The sequence below is a fragment of the Ooceraea biroi genome, chromosome 12 (genome assembly GCF_003672135.1).
Source record: "Ooceraea biroi isolate clonal line C1 chromosome 12, Obir_v5.4, whole genome shotgun sequence".
Taxonomy (NCBI): Eukaryota; Metazoa; Arthropoda; class Insecta; order Hymenoptera; family Formicidae; genus Ooceraea; species Ooceraea biroi.
The window spans coordinates 8,014,380-8,029,572 of NC_039517.1; the positions used below are offsets into that span (position 1 = coordinate 8,014,380).

General features: G+C 45.1%; 1 protein-coding gene across 3 annotated transcripts in view; it reads left to right on the plus strand.

The window, feature by feature from the left end:
- The window catches only part of LOC105284248 (Down syndrome cell adhesion molecule-like protein Dscam2), a 144,530-nt gene that overhangs the window by 90,545 nt on the left and 38,792 nt on the right, over nucleotides 1-15,193 (plus strand). For all 3 annotated transcript variants that reach the window (XM_011347612.3, XM_011347611.2, XM_011347610.2), the window contains exon 6: nucleotides 6,835-7,163. In XM_011347612.3, coding sequence (XP_011345914.1) covers nucleotides 6,835-7,163 — 329 coding nt within the window. The remainder of the gene's footprint in view (nucleotides 1-6,834; nucleotides 7,164-15,193) is intronic.

Genomic DNA, 15,193 nt, shown 5'->3' on the forward strand with positions numbered 1-15,193 from the left:
TCTCTCTCTCTCTTTCTCTCTCACAACCCCTGACTCCATCCACCGCGGAAGCGACGCATCTGAAAATTTACCCCGTCGCTTTGCCCGCCCGCGTTCCTCAACCCCCCTAGAATCCTACGAACTTGCGGAAATCCGCGGAACAAGTCGGGGGTGGAATGGGCTTTTATTGGACCCCCGCGGCTTCTCGCCGGTCAATGGCGACCGGAGGGATGAAGAAGCGACGGGAATAAAGAGGCCAGGGTGAGAAGGAGAAGAGCGAGCCAAGCGAAGATGGCCTTATTGGCGAGGGGTGGCAGGAAAGGGGCGAAGAAACTCAGCGAAGACGCTAAGTGCAATCCGCGGAGCCGCCGATGCAGTTGTGCGATGTGCAGCAACCTCGGCAAGAACCAATGCAGCCGTTGCAGCACCGCACCCCTCGTGCTACCCTTCGACGGGAGATCTTCGGCGGATCTCTCCCGTATTTGACGCGTCGCGACGCGGTGGTGGTTTCTGTGGGTGCAGTTACACGAAATTCTCAGCGCGACGCTTGCCGCGTCGCTGCGATAAAGCTCCGTCGTCAAACACGAGCCTCGAATGTCGCTGTTACGTGCGACTTGGAAATTTTACGAAACTTCGCATCCATGTATGGCATTGCGCGACATTTTTACGTAGTTATGGAGAGTCCGATAAAATGTTCAGTTTGAATACATGACAGTCAAAGTCTGGCACTGTTGGCCCACTGCCAATCGAAACTTTAGTCGGAAGAAAGTTAAAGCAAGCTCTCTTGGAAAATTCGCATTGTGTTTTTTTTCTGTTTTTAATTAATCCGAAATATTTGACTGCGATTAGGGCGTATAAATTTAATGTATAAATTTGCGTTGCGGCGGAGCCGAGAGGAAAGACCGATCCTGGAACGATTTAAGCGGAATTAAGGGAGAGTACCAACATCCACAGTACATCTGGAGCTCGCTGTCGCGCCGCTCATCCAAACACATTGGCGAGATCGCGCGAGGGTGGAGGGTGGAGGGTAGGAGAGCGCGCTCGCGCCGGCTTACGTATTCCGCCTTTTCTTCTCATATTTACCCTCGCGTATTACATACGCGCGTGCGACGCCGTCGTAAAGCTGGCATAATTCAATGCAAACAGCAGCGGGACGCTCGAAAATACAACGTCGCTCGACGCGACGAGAAGAGAGCAGGCGATGCGAGGAGGAGAAGCGCGAAAGTACGCGCGAGCGAGCTCCATAAACGCCGACAATTATTTTCGCAAACAGCGAAAGAGGAAGACGAGGACCCGCTCTCGCGCAGTAGAAATAGCGAATTGCTATTCCGGAGACGACCGTCGAATTTGGCACACGGCTCGCGCATGCAAAAGAGGAATTACTCTTTTATTATTTATTCCACTTGCAATTTGTGTCAGCTGATTTTTGCGTCGCTATTATTCTCGATTACGGGGGTGTGAGGTTTCATTACGCGGATCGTTCGTTTTTGTCATCTTTGTTCAGTCGTAACGTGCATGTAGCGTGAACCCCGGTGTAAATGCGATAACGTTCTTCTAGTCGAGCTTCTGCAACAGCCGGTGAAAAAGATGGAGCTCTTTCTCTCTCTCTCTCTGTTTTTCTCTGCTCCCATGGAGAATTACCGCGGATAAAGTATCCCGTATTAACGAAATAAGTTTCGAGCAGCGCGCGTTAAATTATATCGGTTTTAGCATAACGCGACGGCCGGTATCGCGTGCCGTACAATGGCGCCGCGGGGCTGAAGTCATAATTAAGTTCCTCTTTTTGCGTCGGAGAGCGGCAAGAGATACCCTCTACGGGTTCTCTCTGGGGTAGCTGTTCCGCCGCGTAATATATACGTCTCGTAGAAATGAATTATCGGGTCATCCCATCTCGGCGACCGGGCGCAAAATTTAATGCAAAGACAGCGCTAGCGGCGCTCGTCTGTGCGCTGCTAACGAATCGCGCAGCGTTACAAGATAATCGTTTAATAGAGCAAATAACGAGTGGCCGTTAGAATTGTACTGTATCAGTCTTTACGTGGAAAATCCGCTTTGAATTCTCTCTCTCTCTCTCTCTCTCTCTCTCTCTCTGAATCGTGAAAGGAACATTCGGAATGCGCGCCGACCAATAAATCATCAGCTCTAACGCCGACTGCCACAAAATAATTTACATATGACGTAACGCGCGCGATATATGGCTTTGTCGGCGTTAGTACGAGCTCCGAGCGAGATGACGCTTTTCGCGGCTATAAATCGTTAACGAGATGGCGATTTAACTGTGCAACGCACGTTAAAATATGCAAGTGCGACGTAACGATGATAAAAATGTTGTCGAACCGACAACTTCAAAGGCTCGCCGCGCCGCGCGCGCTTTTCGCTCGGAATTCTCCCTCTGATGTTTCGATCGAATTCTGGAAAATCAGCTAGAACGGTTCGCCGGACGAAGGATCCTCGTAAATTAATATCGGAGCGCGTATCTTAATCCGGTATCGAAAACTTGATAAACGCGGCAGTTTCGTCTCCGCTCGTAACAGAAACAGGAAATATAATATGCAAAGAGCACGAGATATCTCTATATAACAATTAATATACGATTATAATAACCACTGTAGTTTCATTCGCCGGCGCAAAATGAGCTCGGCCCGTAATACCATCTAACTCGAGCTGGTCTCTTATTCCGAGATATAAATTGCCGTTATTATTATCTCGTCCAATATTGCGCGGCTACACGCGCCGGCTATACGTGCGCACCTTCGGGCGCAAATTGCACACGATGGTGGATATCGCATCGTGACCTGAATTCCGTAGCAATCAGCGGATGACATTAAATTATATATGCGTACCATCGGCTGCGCGTAGCGCGACCGGGGACTTTGGTGGCATATAATATGGTCGCCGATAATGCATGCGCGATTAATTCCGCGAGTGTCCCTTATCTACATAAATGATTAAACTCGACCCTTAAGCCGGGGATCGCGGCGGGGAGCAGATTTGAAGGGTTGCTCGATTCTCTCCGGTCGATCCGCTCGCGCCAACAGATTTCCTCGTGCAAGTTAAAACCGACTCGACCGACTCCATTCTGTATCTCTTCATCGGTTTTCTTTTATCTACCTTGACAATACCATGAAGAGTTCGCAGTGCGCTACCTGTTCGGGATTAATCGCGAAGATCGTTCGGCACGAAAATCTGCAATCCTGAATTTCTGTCGCTTCGTAGCAAGACGAAGGAGAAGAGGCAAAGTTGTCGGTTAACCGCGAATGAAATCAACGGTGATCGCGAGCGCGGAAAAGGGAAAAACGTTTAAAACCGCCGCGGTGGAAAAGGCGCGGCAAGTATATACGTTTCGTAATTCGCGATGAGAGGCCTCGTATGGTTAATTAGCGTCAACTTTATTACGGCAACGTCGTTTGTTCGGGACAAATATATGAGCGTACGAGCATGTTCGTACATGTATGTGTAAGAGAGAGAGAGACAGAGAGAGACAGAGGAAGAGAGGAAGCAGGCCGAGAGAGATAGAGCAACCAGCGCCATTTGAATTTTGCTTTGACGACGATATACACGCGTTGGGTGTATATTTAATAGACTCTTAATTGGAGTGACCGGCTTGAGAGGTTTAATTGGACATCACGTGCTACAGGACACACTAGCCGCTCTGCGGTTTCTGTGTGTCTCCCTTACTCTCTTTTCCTTCCCCCCCCCCTCTCTCTCTCTCTTTCTCTCTTTCCTCCGTGCGCTTCTTTTTCATGTTGGTCCTTTATCTCCTGGACGAAAGATAGATTTCCTATCTCTTTCCTATGATCGAGAAAGGGGCTTGATCTTGCGTTGCATAATCAACGGCCATTCAAAGAATGCCAAGATGTTCGTTTGAGCGCAATATCCTGTTTAACTCTTGCAATGGTACGTAAAATGCTACGCCACTCTGAATACCTTGTCTGGTTTCTGAATTTGCATCCTCATCTCCGTTTATGCGGGCGCGTATTCCGTTCGTTTGAGGATACGAAAGCGTGAGTCGCGTTTGTCATCAAAGGTTTGCGGAGTATTTGCGTGCACCATTGCTGGATATCGTTCGGGATACCAGAGACACGATAACCACCAGTAATGAGCTCCGGTATGAAACCCACTTTTAAAATTGCCGGATTGCGTCGCGGCAATATCCTTTTTGTTGCACGTTAACGGGAACATTCGCGTTGAAACGTAAGGCGCATGCCACGCGACGTAATAAAAAGTTTCCAGTGTGACGTACGCGCCAGCCGGTGCGGTGCAACATCGAAAACGTTGTTTTTCGAAATCTTTCTGTCGCTGCCATGCCGGGAATTCACACCGGTTATGCATATTTTCAGCAATTACATTCGAGCAATTCCAACAACGAAAAAAATTAATAAAACAAATACGAAAGAAAAAATGTGTAGGATGAGCGAAACGTGTTAATTGCATAAATCCTGTTTTTTTATTACTCCTTTTAGGACAATCGCGTACAATTATTTTGTCCCGCAAAAGATTAACGGCATTCTATAGAAACATATAATCACTCTCTGTTAACGTTTGTATATAATCACTCTCTGTTAACGTTTTTTCATGTATTTTCGTAAAATCATCTCGATGAACTTCCATCGCGGCAAAATGCAGTCGTGACATTCGCAACGATGCACCTCGAGGTCCGCTTCTTTTTGTCTGCTTTTTTGACGGCGACGACGACGGCGACGACGTCGTTGACGTCGACGCGTAAGTCGGGATGTAAATGGCGTAAAAACTTTTCGTGCATATGCACGAGAGTGCACGGTGTGCTCCGAACGGGGATATGAACAAGGGTGTGGTGGCGTTGTGCTGGAATATGGCAACTGGAATTGCACATAGAGAGGATGAGAGAGAAAGAGAGAGAGAGACAGAATAAGAGCGGAGGACAGAGAAAGCGAAAGAGCGACATAGAACGAGGAAGCGTGAGCGAGAACGTGACAGAGAAGGGAATGTTGAATTGGAGAGGGTGTGTGCACCGAAGAGGACGATAGAGATAGCCAGAGAGAAAGAGGAAGAGAGAGAGATACAGAGAGAAAAAGAAAGAGATAGACAGTGAAAGAGGGATGGACAGAGGATGCAAGATCGAGCGAGACGAGTCGCGAGAGCGTAAGCGAGATAGCGGCAGTCCGACGATCAATACACCATCAGCTTAAATTACAATAATAACGCCGACCAGACAAAGCGAGCGCGCCATTATAAAATAGTGCGGCCGTAAAAGGCCGTCGTACTGTCCAGAACCGGTCCAGAGCGGACAAACCTCGTCCGCGGGTGCGGGTTTGCCGGTAAAGCGAGGGGGTGGATTTAATCGTTGCTGAAGGAAGAAAGAAAGCGCTCGTTGTTCGACGGGTCCGCGCCTCTCTTCCAACCCTCTTCGTGTTCTCCGCGAGAACACCGAGAAATTGGACGCCCGTTTCGCCGTCGCCGTCGTCGTCGTCGTCGTCGTCGCTCCTTGTCCGGGACGTCGGTAAATTCCAGCTCGCTCGTTCAACCCTTTCACGAGCGGATAGAATTGTCTCCGGCGTTCCCGACCGACGTGGCGGAGCTCGGTTTATTGATTCTATTAGCCGCGATAAAACCGCGCGACTCTGCGCCGAAATTTACACGCGGATTTCGCGCGATTCCGAGCACGACGCGCGCATGCTGCCGCCACGCGAAATGGAGATTTATATTCGTCCGGGTGTTTCTCCCGCTCTCTTTTTCTCTCCATATTTTCGGCTGGTTCCCGCGATATCGTCGATCGTATCGCGGCTTTGTTAAACCGCACTCGTTGAGAATAAACTCGCGATTTGCGAGCAGACAGGTATAAACGAGGATACCCCGATGCATGGCGGTACTTTTGAAGCCTTTGAACTCGATACCGAATCGGCTCGTAAAACATGGAGCTTGGTGAATGCGCCTTATACGAGTGTTTTGTTGATTATTAATTTATTAATGTTCAGTATTACAACAGTACAACGTGAAGCAATAATTTCCATGCGCTAAATTTCGTTAGGCAAATATACATTAATAGCGAGCACGGTCGATAATCGGATATTTCTGAAGTTTTATTGCATTATTAATACACCCGCGTGCATGTACAACCGAATCAGTTCATCGCGTGCGTGAGTACGTATGTTCTCGATTTAAATATATTTGAATATCACAAAGGCACTTTGTACAGTCCGGATTGTTTCCATGTTATAGCCTTTGCAATCATAGACAGACGCACGGCTAATATTAATTTCAACATTAAATTATCGTGCTATTGAAATAAATCTCGTTAGCCCGAATTAATTCGCGTAAATTGATCTCCGTAAATTAACATAAGACATTATTAGTCTTTTGTTCACTCATACAGGAGGTCGGGCAATTTCACGGATCTGCATTCTCGCCGTTATAATAAACCGCAATGGGAAGTTTTAACCACGCAGAAAATTAGAGCATCGCTGAGAAGGACGGAGCGTCGTTTGCGTTGGATGTCATTCATCGTCAGGATAAGTTGCCGAGAAACGAAGCGTGGAAAACTCAAAAACGTACTAGTACGTCTCAAAATTATTCAGACGAGTCTCTCCTAAGACGCGATATACGTGAAAATTAATATGGAGAACAAATGCAGCATATCATAATAAAATTACAGAAATCAAATCTGATGAGCCTTTCATTCGATCGCCATCAGGGTCACTACTGTCAGTCGCTAAGGAAGATCCAAACTTAGATCGAAACGTTTGACACAAAATAAATCGTAGAAGTACGCACTGATAACCAGAAAAATAGATTAAAGTTCTAACTCGTCCATTTAGCTTGGAAAAGAAAAAACTAATGAACTTTTCTCTAACTTCGAGCTTCTCTTTCACATTTCAGAGCACCGCAGTCCATCGCCACCGCGATTTTACGAGCGGATGAGTCCGGGTCCGATTTCTCGCACCGGCGAGACGATCGTGTTGTCGTGCATCTCGCAGGGTATCCCACCCCCGACTTACCTCTGGTTCCGTGAGTCTGTCTCGGGTACGACGGCGATCACCAAGTCGGAGCGGATACACGCGCGTGCCGGCGTGCTGGTACTGCAATCGGCGCGGGTTGAGGACGCCGGTAGATACGTCTGCCACGCGAACAACACCGCTGGTTCCGAGCGAGTGGAACTGGAAGTCACCATCATAAGTAGCCTCTCCATCCATCTGGCGCCTCAACAGGTTCGTATCCGATTCCTTTTTCCCTTTTGCTCGCTTTCTGGAGAACGACGACTTGCCTCTACGACTCCACCGACACTTATGGACGACCCGATTCGCGTACTCCTTCATGTGCTACTTTTTCTCGATTTTTTTTCCGGAGGAAGCGAAGCAGTCGTCGAGATGTCCGATCGCCTGATGTAGCTTCTATCCAGAGCTGAAGAGGTTTAACTGCTATATTAACATATAATTTATAATCTTATTAAAACGATATCTTTTAAATGCAGCTCTTAATTTCTATATATTATTATTCTATACAGGGTGTTTCCTAAGTAAGTAGACAAACTTAAGGAGGATATTCCTTGGCTTATTTTAAGAAGAAAAGGTCATATAAACATATGTCCTAAACTGCTTTGTTTTCCAAAAAAAGTACATCACTGTTTTCGTTCACTTTTCGGATAGCGTGCTTTTGCAGTACGAGTCAACAGCGGTGGGGATGGAGTGGGGATGGTCAATTTTTGAACAGGAAGTTTGCCAATCGATGGATCGATCGAGATACTCAAAGACCAAACCATTTATGGCCTGCAAGATCCCCAGACTTAAATCCAGTAGATTTTTTTCTATGGGGACAGCTTAAATCTTTAGTTTACGCTACACCTATTCAAAATGAAGAAGATCTCAGAAATCGCATAATAGATGAATGTGAAAGAATACGTAACACTCCAAGTATTTTTGAGCGTGTACGTCAATCAATGGAAAGGAGAGTTGAGGCGTGTATTATGGCTGCAGGTGGACATTTTCAGCAGTTACTGTGATGTTATTATTTTTCTTTTTAGTTACTATTTTCTTTTTCGTTATAATTTTTCTTTTTGGTTACTATTGTTTTTCATTTGTTTCATTTGCAATAATACAAACTGTTCTATAATAAACGAAAAGTGAACGAAAACAGTGATGTACTTTTTTTGGAAAACAAAGCAGTTTAGGACATATGTTTATATGACCTTTTCTTCTTAAAATAAGCCAAGGAATATCCTCCTTAAGTTTGTCTACTTACTTAGGAAACACCCTGTATATCCTAAAATAGTTTAAAATAGCTAAAAAGCTTAGAAGTTTATTGAAGTTTATTTCATAGAAATAATAAAGTTTCCAAGTATATAAGAATTTTCAATATTTAATTTTTCATCATTTTTGTACTAAACTTGATGCTACAGAAATTGTTAGTATTGACAAATGTACGTATTAATAATATATCATACTTTCGAGATATGAAATGATACACAAATATTCGCTTGAGCTTCGTTTTCCCAAATGATGTTCGAATCTAAGTTTGGATTGTCACAGCGCACCCCGTTATAGCCTTTGTCCAATATAATCGCCGTAGAATATCGCCAGCTGTTTCGATTCGAGCAAAGTTAAACCGAAGTTCATCCCTTTACTCCGAATGAGATAGAGTGGACTTTGGACAATCTCCGGATAATTGGGTCGAACATCAACGTTATATAACACAATCCCTCCATCCATCTTGCGTCAACGTCAGTCTACATGCATTTATTCTCCATTAAATTTTCGAATCTCTTCTCTTTTCTTTTTTTCGCGTACGGGGAGATTGCATCTGAACAAAACTTACTTTATCACTTAAATATTTTAAACATTTTTATAATCCATTTTCGCCGCTACTTTTTATACAGTTATCCGTTTTAATTCAAGATGAATATTTGCTCTCTAGATTGTTGAAATAATTCGGAATAAACTTTTGATGCGCGTTCCGGATTTTATTACTTTTTCATCAATTTACATAGATTATGAGATGATAAAGGAGGTTTTATTTCGTTGGAATTATAAATTGTATATTGAATTATAAATTGAACAACATAATGCAATCAACTTTTTCGAAAAGAAGAGTTTTATCTTTCATTTGCAACTGCCGCTCGAGAGATAGATAATGACAATTTTTAATGGACTGTCACGGCAAAGGGGCATAACGACCAAAAGTTTCTTTGAATGGATTAGCTTGTAAAAAACTCTAGACAAGATTTCTCAGCGATATAGATAATCTTTTCCGTTCACGTAGCGCGAAAATCGAGCCGCTTTCCCGCGGTCCTCCCGAAGTAGCAGCTTCTCTTCAATGCGTCGTCGCAAATGACTCGAGCTCGTCTCTATTGTTCGCTTTTTCCCTGCTTTTCCCTCAGCCTTCGATCCGAACGACAATCGTCGCCCAGTTTCCGCCAAGCGCGAGTGAAAGAAGGAGGGCACGATCGGCATCTACATTTTACTTAACGCCATTTGACGAGATTTTGCTAAATTTACCTTTACTTCGAGATTTCCACGCTTTTCTGCGGCATTTGCGGAGTAAATTGGTATTTATCTTGAAAATGTAACACGTCCCATCGTACCGAACCGTAAGTACTTTTCGCAGTAACGGCCGCGGCGGTGCTCTCTATTTTAAGAGATTTCAGAATCTAATCAGACGTTTAAGCGATACGAGCGAATACGCGTCTTATTTTTCATTCCAATTGAAAAGTTCTTTTAAAACTTGAATGACGTAATTATATGAATTTTCTATGAGACATATTTATCTTCTTCTTTCCATTCTTTCCATCGAGAAGCTCATTCTTAAATATCTCATCGGCAACTGCAATTCTCAGAGATGACACTATCTATTCGAAACAAAGCGCTCGAATAATCAATCTTGTCCATTTGCAGCATAGGAATTATTATTACTGCCTTGACGTTTCAGTTAAAGGACATCTCCAAGTTGATTGGAGAGAATCTGTCAAGTAAAATTAAGATCTAGGACTCCGGTTGATGGGCTGAGTGTACTCTCTTCATCATCAAGACTGTTCAGGTGTTGATTTGCAATTTTCTCACTCGTATCACAGTCGCGATTCTGCCGCTCGCGAATCCGTAAATTACCTCCGTCATTGCGCTTTACGAAATGACGGTTCGTTGCATCGTGATTTTGTTAAGCCGTCAAGATATTCTCTACCCTCTCTCTCTCACTCTCTCTCAATTTCTTCTCTCCCTCTCATCCTTCTGTTAGCTCGATGAACACAAGCCGAGACGTGCGAGCTTCCTCGGAAGCATCCCTGAATAAATTCGAGCCGACTCGAGTAGCGGGCGACTAATTCTCAGCGACGTAGATAATCGGGGCCCTCGCGATTGCCGTAAACAACGGTGCTGACAGGAAGCCCGGAAGCGCGCGGTCGTCCGGCTCGTGATGCCGTGTAAAATGCCGACGGTGGGTTCATCGTGAGCGCGATGAATCTCGAAGTTGTCCCGGGCACTTATTCCGCCGGGTCAAATTATCGTTTCTGCCCGGAGAGGTTGTCTAACTCTCTTACCGTCGTCCCGCAATCGCCCGCTCTCTCGCCTGAGACTTCCTCATAACCGTCGCCAACTTTCGGAAACGACTCTCGCCAGTGCTGCTCGTGAAGAAATTCGTACTTCGCAAAAATTCTCTCGCGCTTTTGTATCGTGCCAGCAATATAGTTCTGTCTTATTGCTGTGAGTATTGTTATTTTGTCTACACGTTACGTTTATTACATTTTCATTGATACATTCGTAGAAATGGACTTTGGAAAACGTTGGAACTGTATGTTTCTTTATTTCGCACTCGGGAGCCTTTAATCGAGACCGATAATTTCGCGTTACGTTCCCGCCTCATCTTGATCCACCGCGAGCACTGCGTGAAAAATCGCTTTTTCTGCCATGAAGTGTAATGTATCCCAACGGTACTTCTCGGCGATGGTATTTCTATGGGCGCATCATTCGTACGCTTTGGTATTCGGGCTTTGGTATCGACGAGCGGGGTGGCTGCGACCGATAACACACAGACCGAGATATCGAGTACGTGGAAATCGGTGTGTAATAAATGCTCCGCGCGCGCGCAAACTATTTCACTGTCAATTACCAGCTGATGGATCACACGAGTCCACCCCCCTGTCCTGATTCGCTGAGGCGAATCGCTCGAATTGGCGTACCATCTAGCTACTCTGAAAAGTCGACTACATTCCGGGTCGATCGTCGCTTCGTCGCTGCAGGATGAAAGGGAGAAGAGAGAAATGCAACGAGAATGAGAGAGAGAGAGAAAGAGGGTGGAAAATGTCAATAAAGTGTCGCTGTCCGACTGAAAATGCGAGAAAGTGGTCGGTATTCTTCCATCTGGAGCGGACAATTTGGGCATACATATATATAAAAAGCGGGAATGAGTATTGGTAAATGGTTCGTGGTGACTACTGCTGCTGGTTGCCATCGTGGAGGACACCCTGCAGAGTTAGATCCGCTGGATCGAACCCGATTGCGCGGGGGTGTCAAAGAGGGCTGGAAACGGCGAAATACCATTCATTCGCCGGAAGCCTTTCGTATAACTTTCGCGATCATCAATGAAGGTGCACCTGCACCGGTCGGATTCTTTCGCGTATACGGGGTGATCCCTTTGGATAAGCTTCTATTGCCAGCTATCTATCCAGATCAATTTTGAATCGATGCTCCCTTAGCAAAACTCAAAAGATTTTCGACTTCTTCCATAGTTAGAATATTTAAATATTAATCGAATGTTTAAAATTGAAATTCTATTAAAATAGCTTGCAGATAGTAGCTATTTTTTAAATAAAAAGCGAGCCTTCATCACAGTTTTCATTTCCACGATTTCCTCAAAATTTTCAAGTCTTGATCGTTTATAATGCAAAGATCATCGATATTTCACATTCGGGAAAAATTTATGTCAATGTTATCAGAGAGCTAGCGGGGATGAGAGGTGTTGTGATGGATTTGGGACACTCTGTATACGTCAGCCGTCTCTCGTCTCCGCAATTTCGTTCCATTAGCGCGTCGAAGCCGCTTCACGCTTTATTGGCGGAAGCCGCGGCTTTTTGTCGCGCGCGCGGTGCAGCTTCCGGCTGCGCGTTTCTGCCGACGCCACGGCGGAGTTAATAATCGTATGGGCTTTTCGACAACGTCCCGGGAACTGTTACTGCCGATTCAACGTTCCACATGACGATTAATTGAACCGCATGACGCCGCAACTCGCGCGTTTCACCGAACAATGGGTTCTGACGTAATTTCTGCCGTGAAACATTGAACGGGGATATCGAAAAATTTTGACGACGTCAATCCGTCGGTACGCCGACGTTTACAAGCGCATCTCGGTGATAAATTTTCTTGATAAAGACACGAGATCTTTTGAGATCGCTCTGCTCTGCAAGAATCAACGGAGAGCGGAATCGGATCTACGTTGCAGCAGAATGAAATTTGAGCTTCAACCGTGAATTTTAATTCCATTCTACCTTTTAATGTAGATCGTTACTCTTTTTGCGTCGTGCAAGAAGCTCGTCAGAGACGGAAACAAGGGACGAGCACTCCCTCGGCTTCGTTTAACGGTACCCTGACTTATTTGCCTTGCATTTCTTTCCACCCCGAAAAAAGTCGCGTAACGACTATGAACCTCAAAGAGGGTTGCGCGTGTATGCGTTACGATGAAACAACGCATTCCCGCGTGTCGTAAATATACTTATGCGCGGACCGTGAGGACAGGTGGCCACAAAGGAAGCGCGTCGCGTGAGGGAGGATAAGCGACGTCTTAGCTCGCCGGTTTTATGAATCTCCCTTCGAGCACCTTTAAAGGAACCAACGGCGACCATGGTTTTTTTTCTTCTTTCTTTTTTTCTCGTTCTTTCTTTTCCTCTCTTTTGTAGAGGCCCTTCGCGCGCGCTCCACCGAGGGAGCGAGGACCGTATCAAAGGATATTTAAAAGTCGCAGGGAGGAAGGTAGGTTCGAAGGAAAGTTTTCCCCCGGAGTCGCGGAACAAAGGCGCTCGCCGGCGAAGCGCAGATCCTCTTAACGATATTTAACGATCGCAGTCGATTCGACGCGCGGAACGTCCGGGAATTTCCCGGCCGCGCGGTTATTACGCTCCTGGCGAGCTCGCGGAGACCATTCGCGAATTGACGTGAATGTCAATTTGTGATTCGAGTCCTCTCTTGCTCGGAAATTATTAATAAATCTCTCGAATCTATGCATATGTAAATTATTACATCACAAAAAGAGAGAGAGAGAGAGAGAGAAAGAGAAATACGTGTATCGAAAATAAAATGTAGAATTTCAAATGGACAACACTTTATCTGCAAATGATTATATTATTTATTATCTGCATATTATTATCTGCAAATATTTCATATTCCATTCACGTAAGATTGCTCCATCTGCATGTTGCACTTTGCAAAATGCAAGACGCCCTGAGGGAAGCAAATTTGTTAAAAGCTGCTCGAGTGCGTGAAGATCGACATGACTGCGCGATCGCATCCGATCGATGCAACCGTAGTGCGAACGAAGGGATTAACCCGATTCCCTCGGGTTCTCGGAGCCCTTCTGTTTATCGGGGATGCTTTTTGCTTATCGCGATCGGGAACGCGCCGGGCTGGAAGTGCTCTCTCCGTCCGTGAATTCTTGACCGAAGTGGTTGCGGAATTCGCAACGGCGATGCGGCGAGATCGCAGCTGCATCCAACGCACACGTATGCGAGTGCTCGAGCTTGCAAGCCACATAATCGAAATGCACTGTCCGTGCCTCTCCTCCTTGAGCTTATCTCTCCGTGTATGTATCTCTCTCTGTCGCTCTCTCAGCTCTCTCTCTCTCTCTCTCTCTCTCTCTCGAAGCGAACGAGCGTCCTTAATAATGCACGAGACCGATTCTCCACTGCGGATCAAAGGATTCCTTCCACGTGTTCGATCGCCGTTAAGTTAAGCGGCTCAAGATGGATATGGAAATTCCGCGGGCGGCCGAACTAATGGATCACCCTATATTATTCTGTGAATGCCTGGCGCGCGGCCTTCCTTGTCTGAATGCGCGCAGCCCTTGTCTACTTGTCGGCGATAGCTTCAATCAAACGCAGAATCGCTCAGGTGATCGAACTCGGGTGATCGTTATTGCGATTAATACGATATCATGCGACGATAATTATTGTAACTTGACGTCCAGTGTGAGCAGGAATAATTTGTTATTTCTTGTGAAAAATGTTTAGTTAAGAGATATTGGAAGATATGCAAGATATGCAAAATCGAATCTCTAAATTATGAGTCTCACTTATTACCGGGAAGTCACGATTTAATAAAATATTTCCGATACACGTGAAATAAGTTTATTTTTACATTAAATCGAGAACGAAATCGGCTAAAACCAGCCATTAAATCAGCCAGATTTTTCATTAACTCGCATCTCAATTACGCTGATACACTTTCGCAGAGAGGAACGCGACGGTCAAAGGGCGGATGATTAAATTAACTTCTCGAATGCGAAATTGGAAATTCCAGCGGACCACTTGGGTTAATTGTATGAGCGCGTTCGTCCAATTTCTAATTCAATATATGGCGACTATGTACTCTCTCTCTCTCTCTCTCTCTCTCTCTCTCTCTCTCTCTCCCCCCCCTCGCTTTTTCTCCGTCACGTGCGTGCTCTCCTCTCGCTGTATACGTGTGCGTATGCGTTTAAACATCTCGACGTAACTAGAGATCAACGAGATCACGTAGAAATCATATCCACGTCGACTTCCTAATTGGATTAAATAAACCAATTATGATTAAAACTTTTTTCACATTCTGCCTTTGGATACCCCGAGTGCGGTACAATTTTTGCTGAAACTACATTGCATACATATAACGCATTCTCACAATTATATCTTGGAGAGCTTGAGTATGCAACTTTACAGCAATATTTTAAGCAATATTATATATATATATATATATATATATATATATATTAACATGTAATATAGTATTCACAGCCCCATAAAGATTGCTTCACCTTTAAACCGCCTCAAATACATTAACGTTATATTATAAACAATGTATATAATTTAAGATCCGTGTACATCAAAACTATCGCGTAAATTATATAACATAATGCGGCATAACATAATGCCACGCTGAAAATATCGTATTACCTCCCGGAAATATCGCGTTTCCATTGTGTACTACGGAATGTAACAAACATATCGCATTCTATCACGTTATGCGATACTCAGTCGTTACTTATCCACGCGTCTTCTGCGGATTTCCAG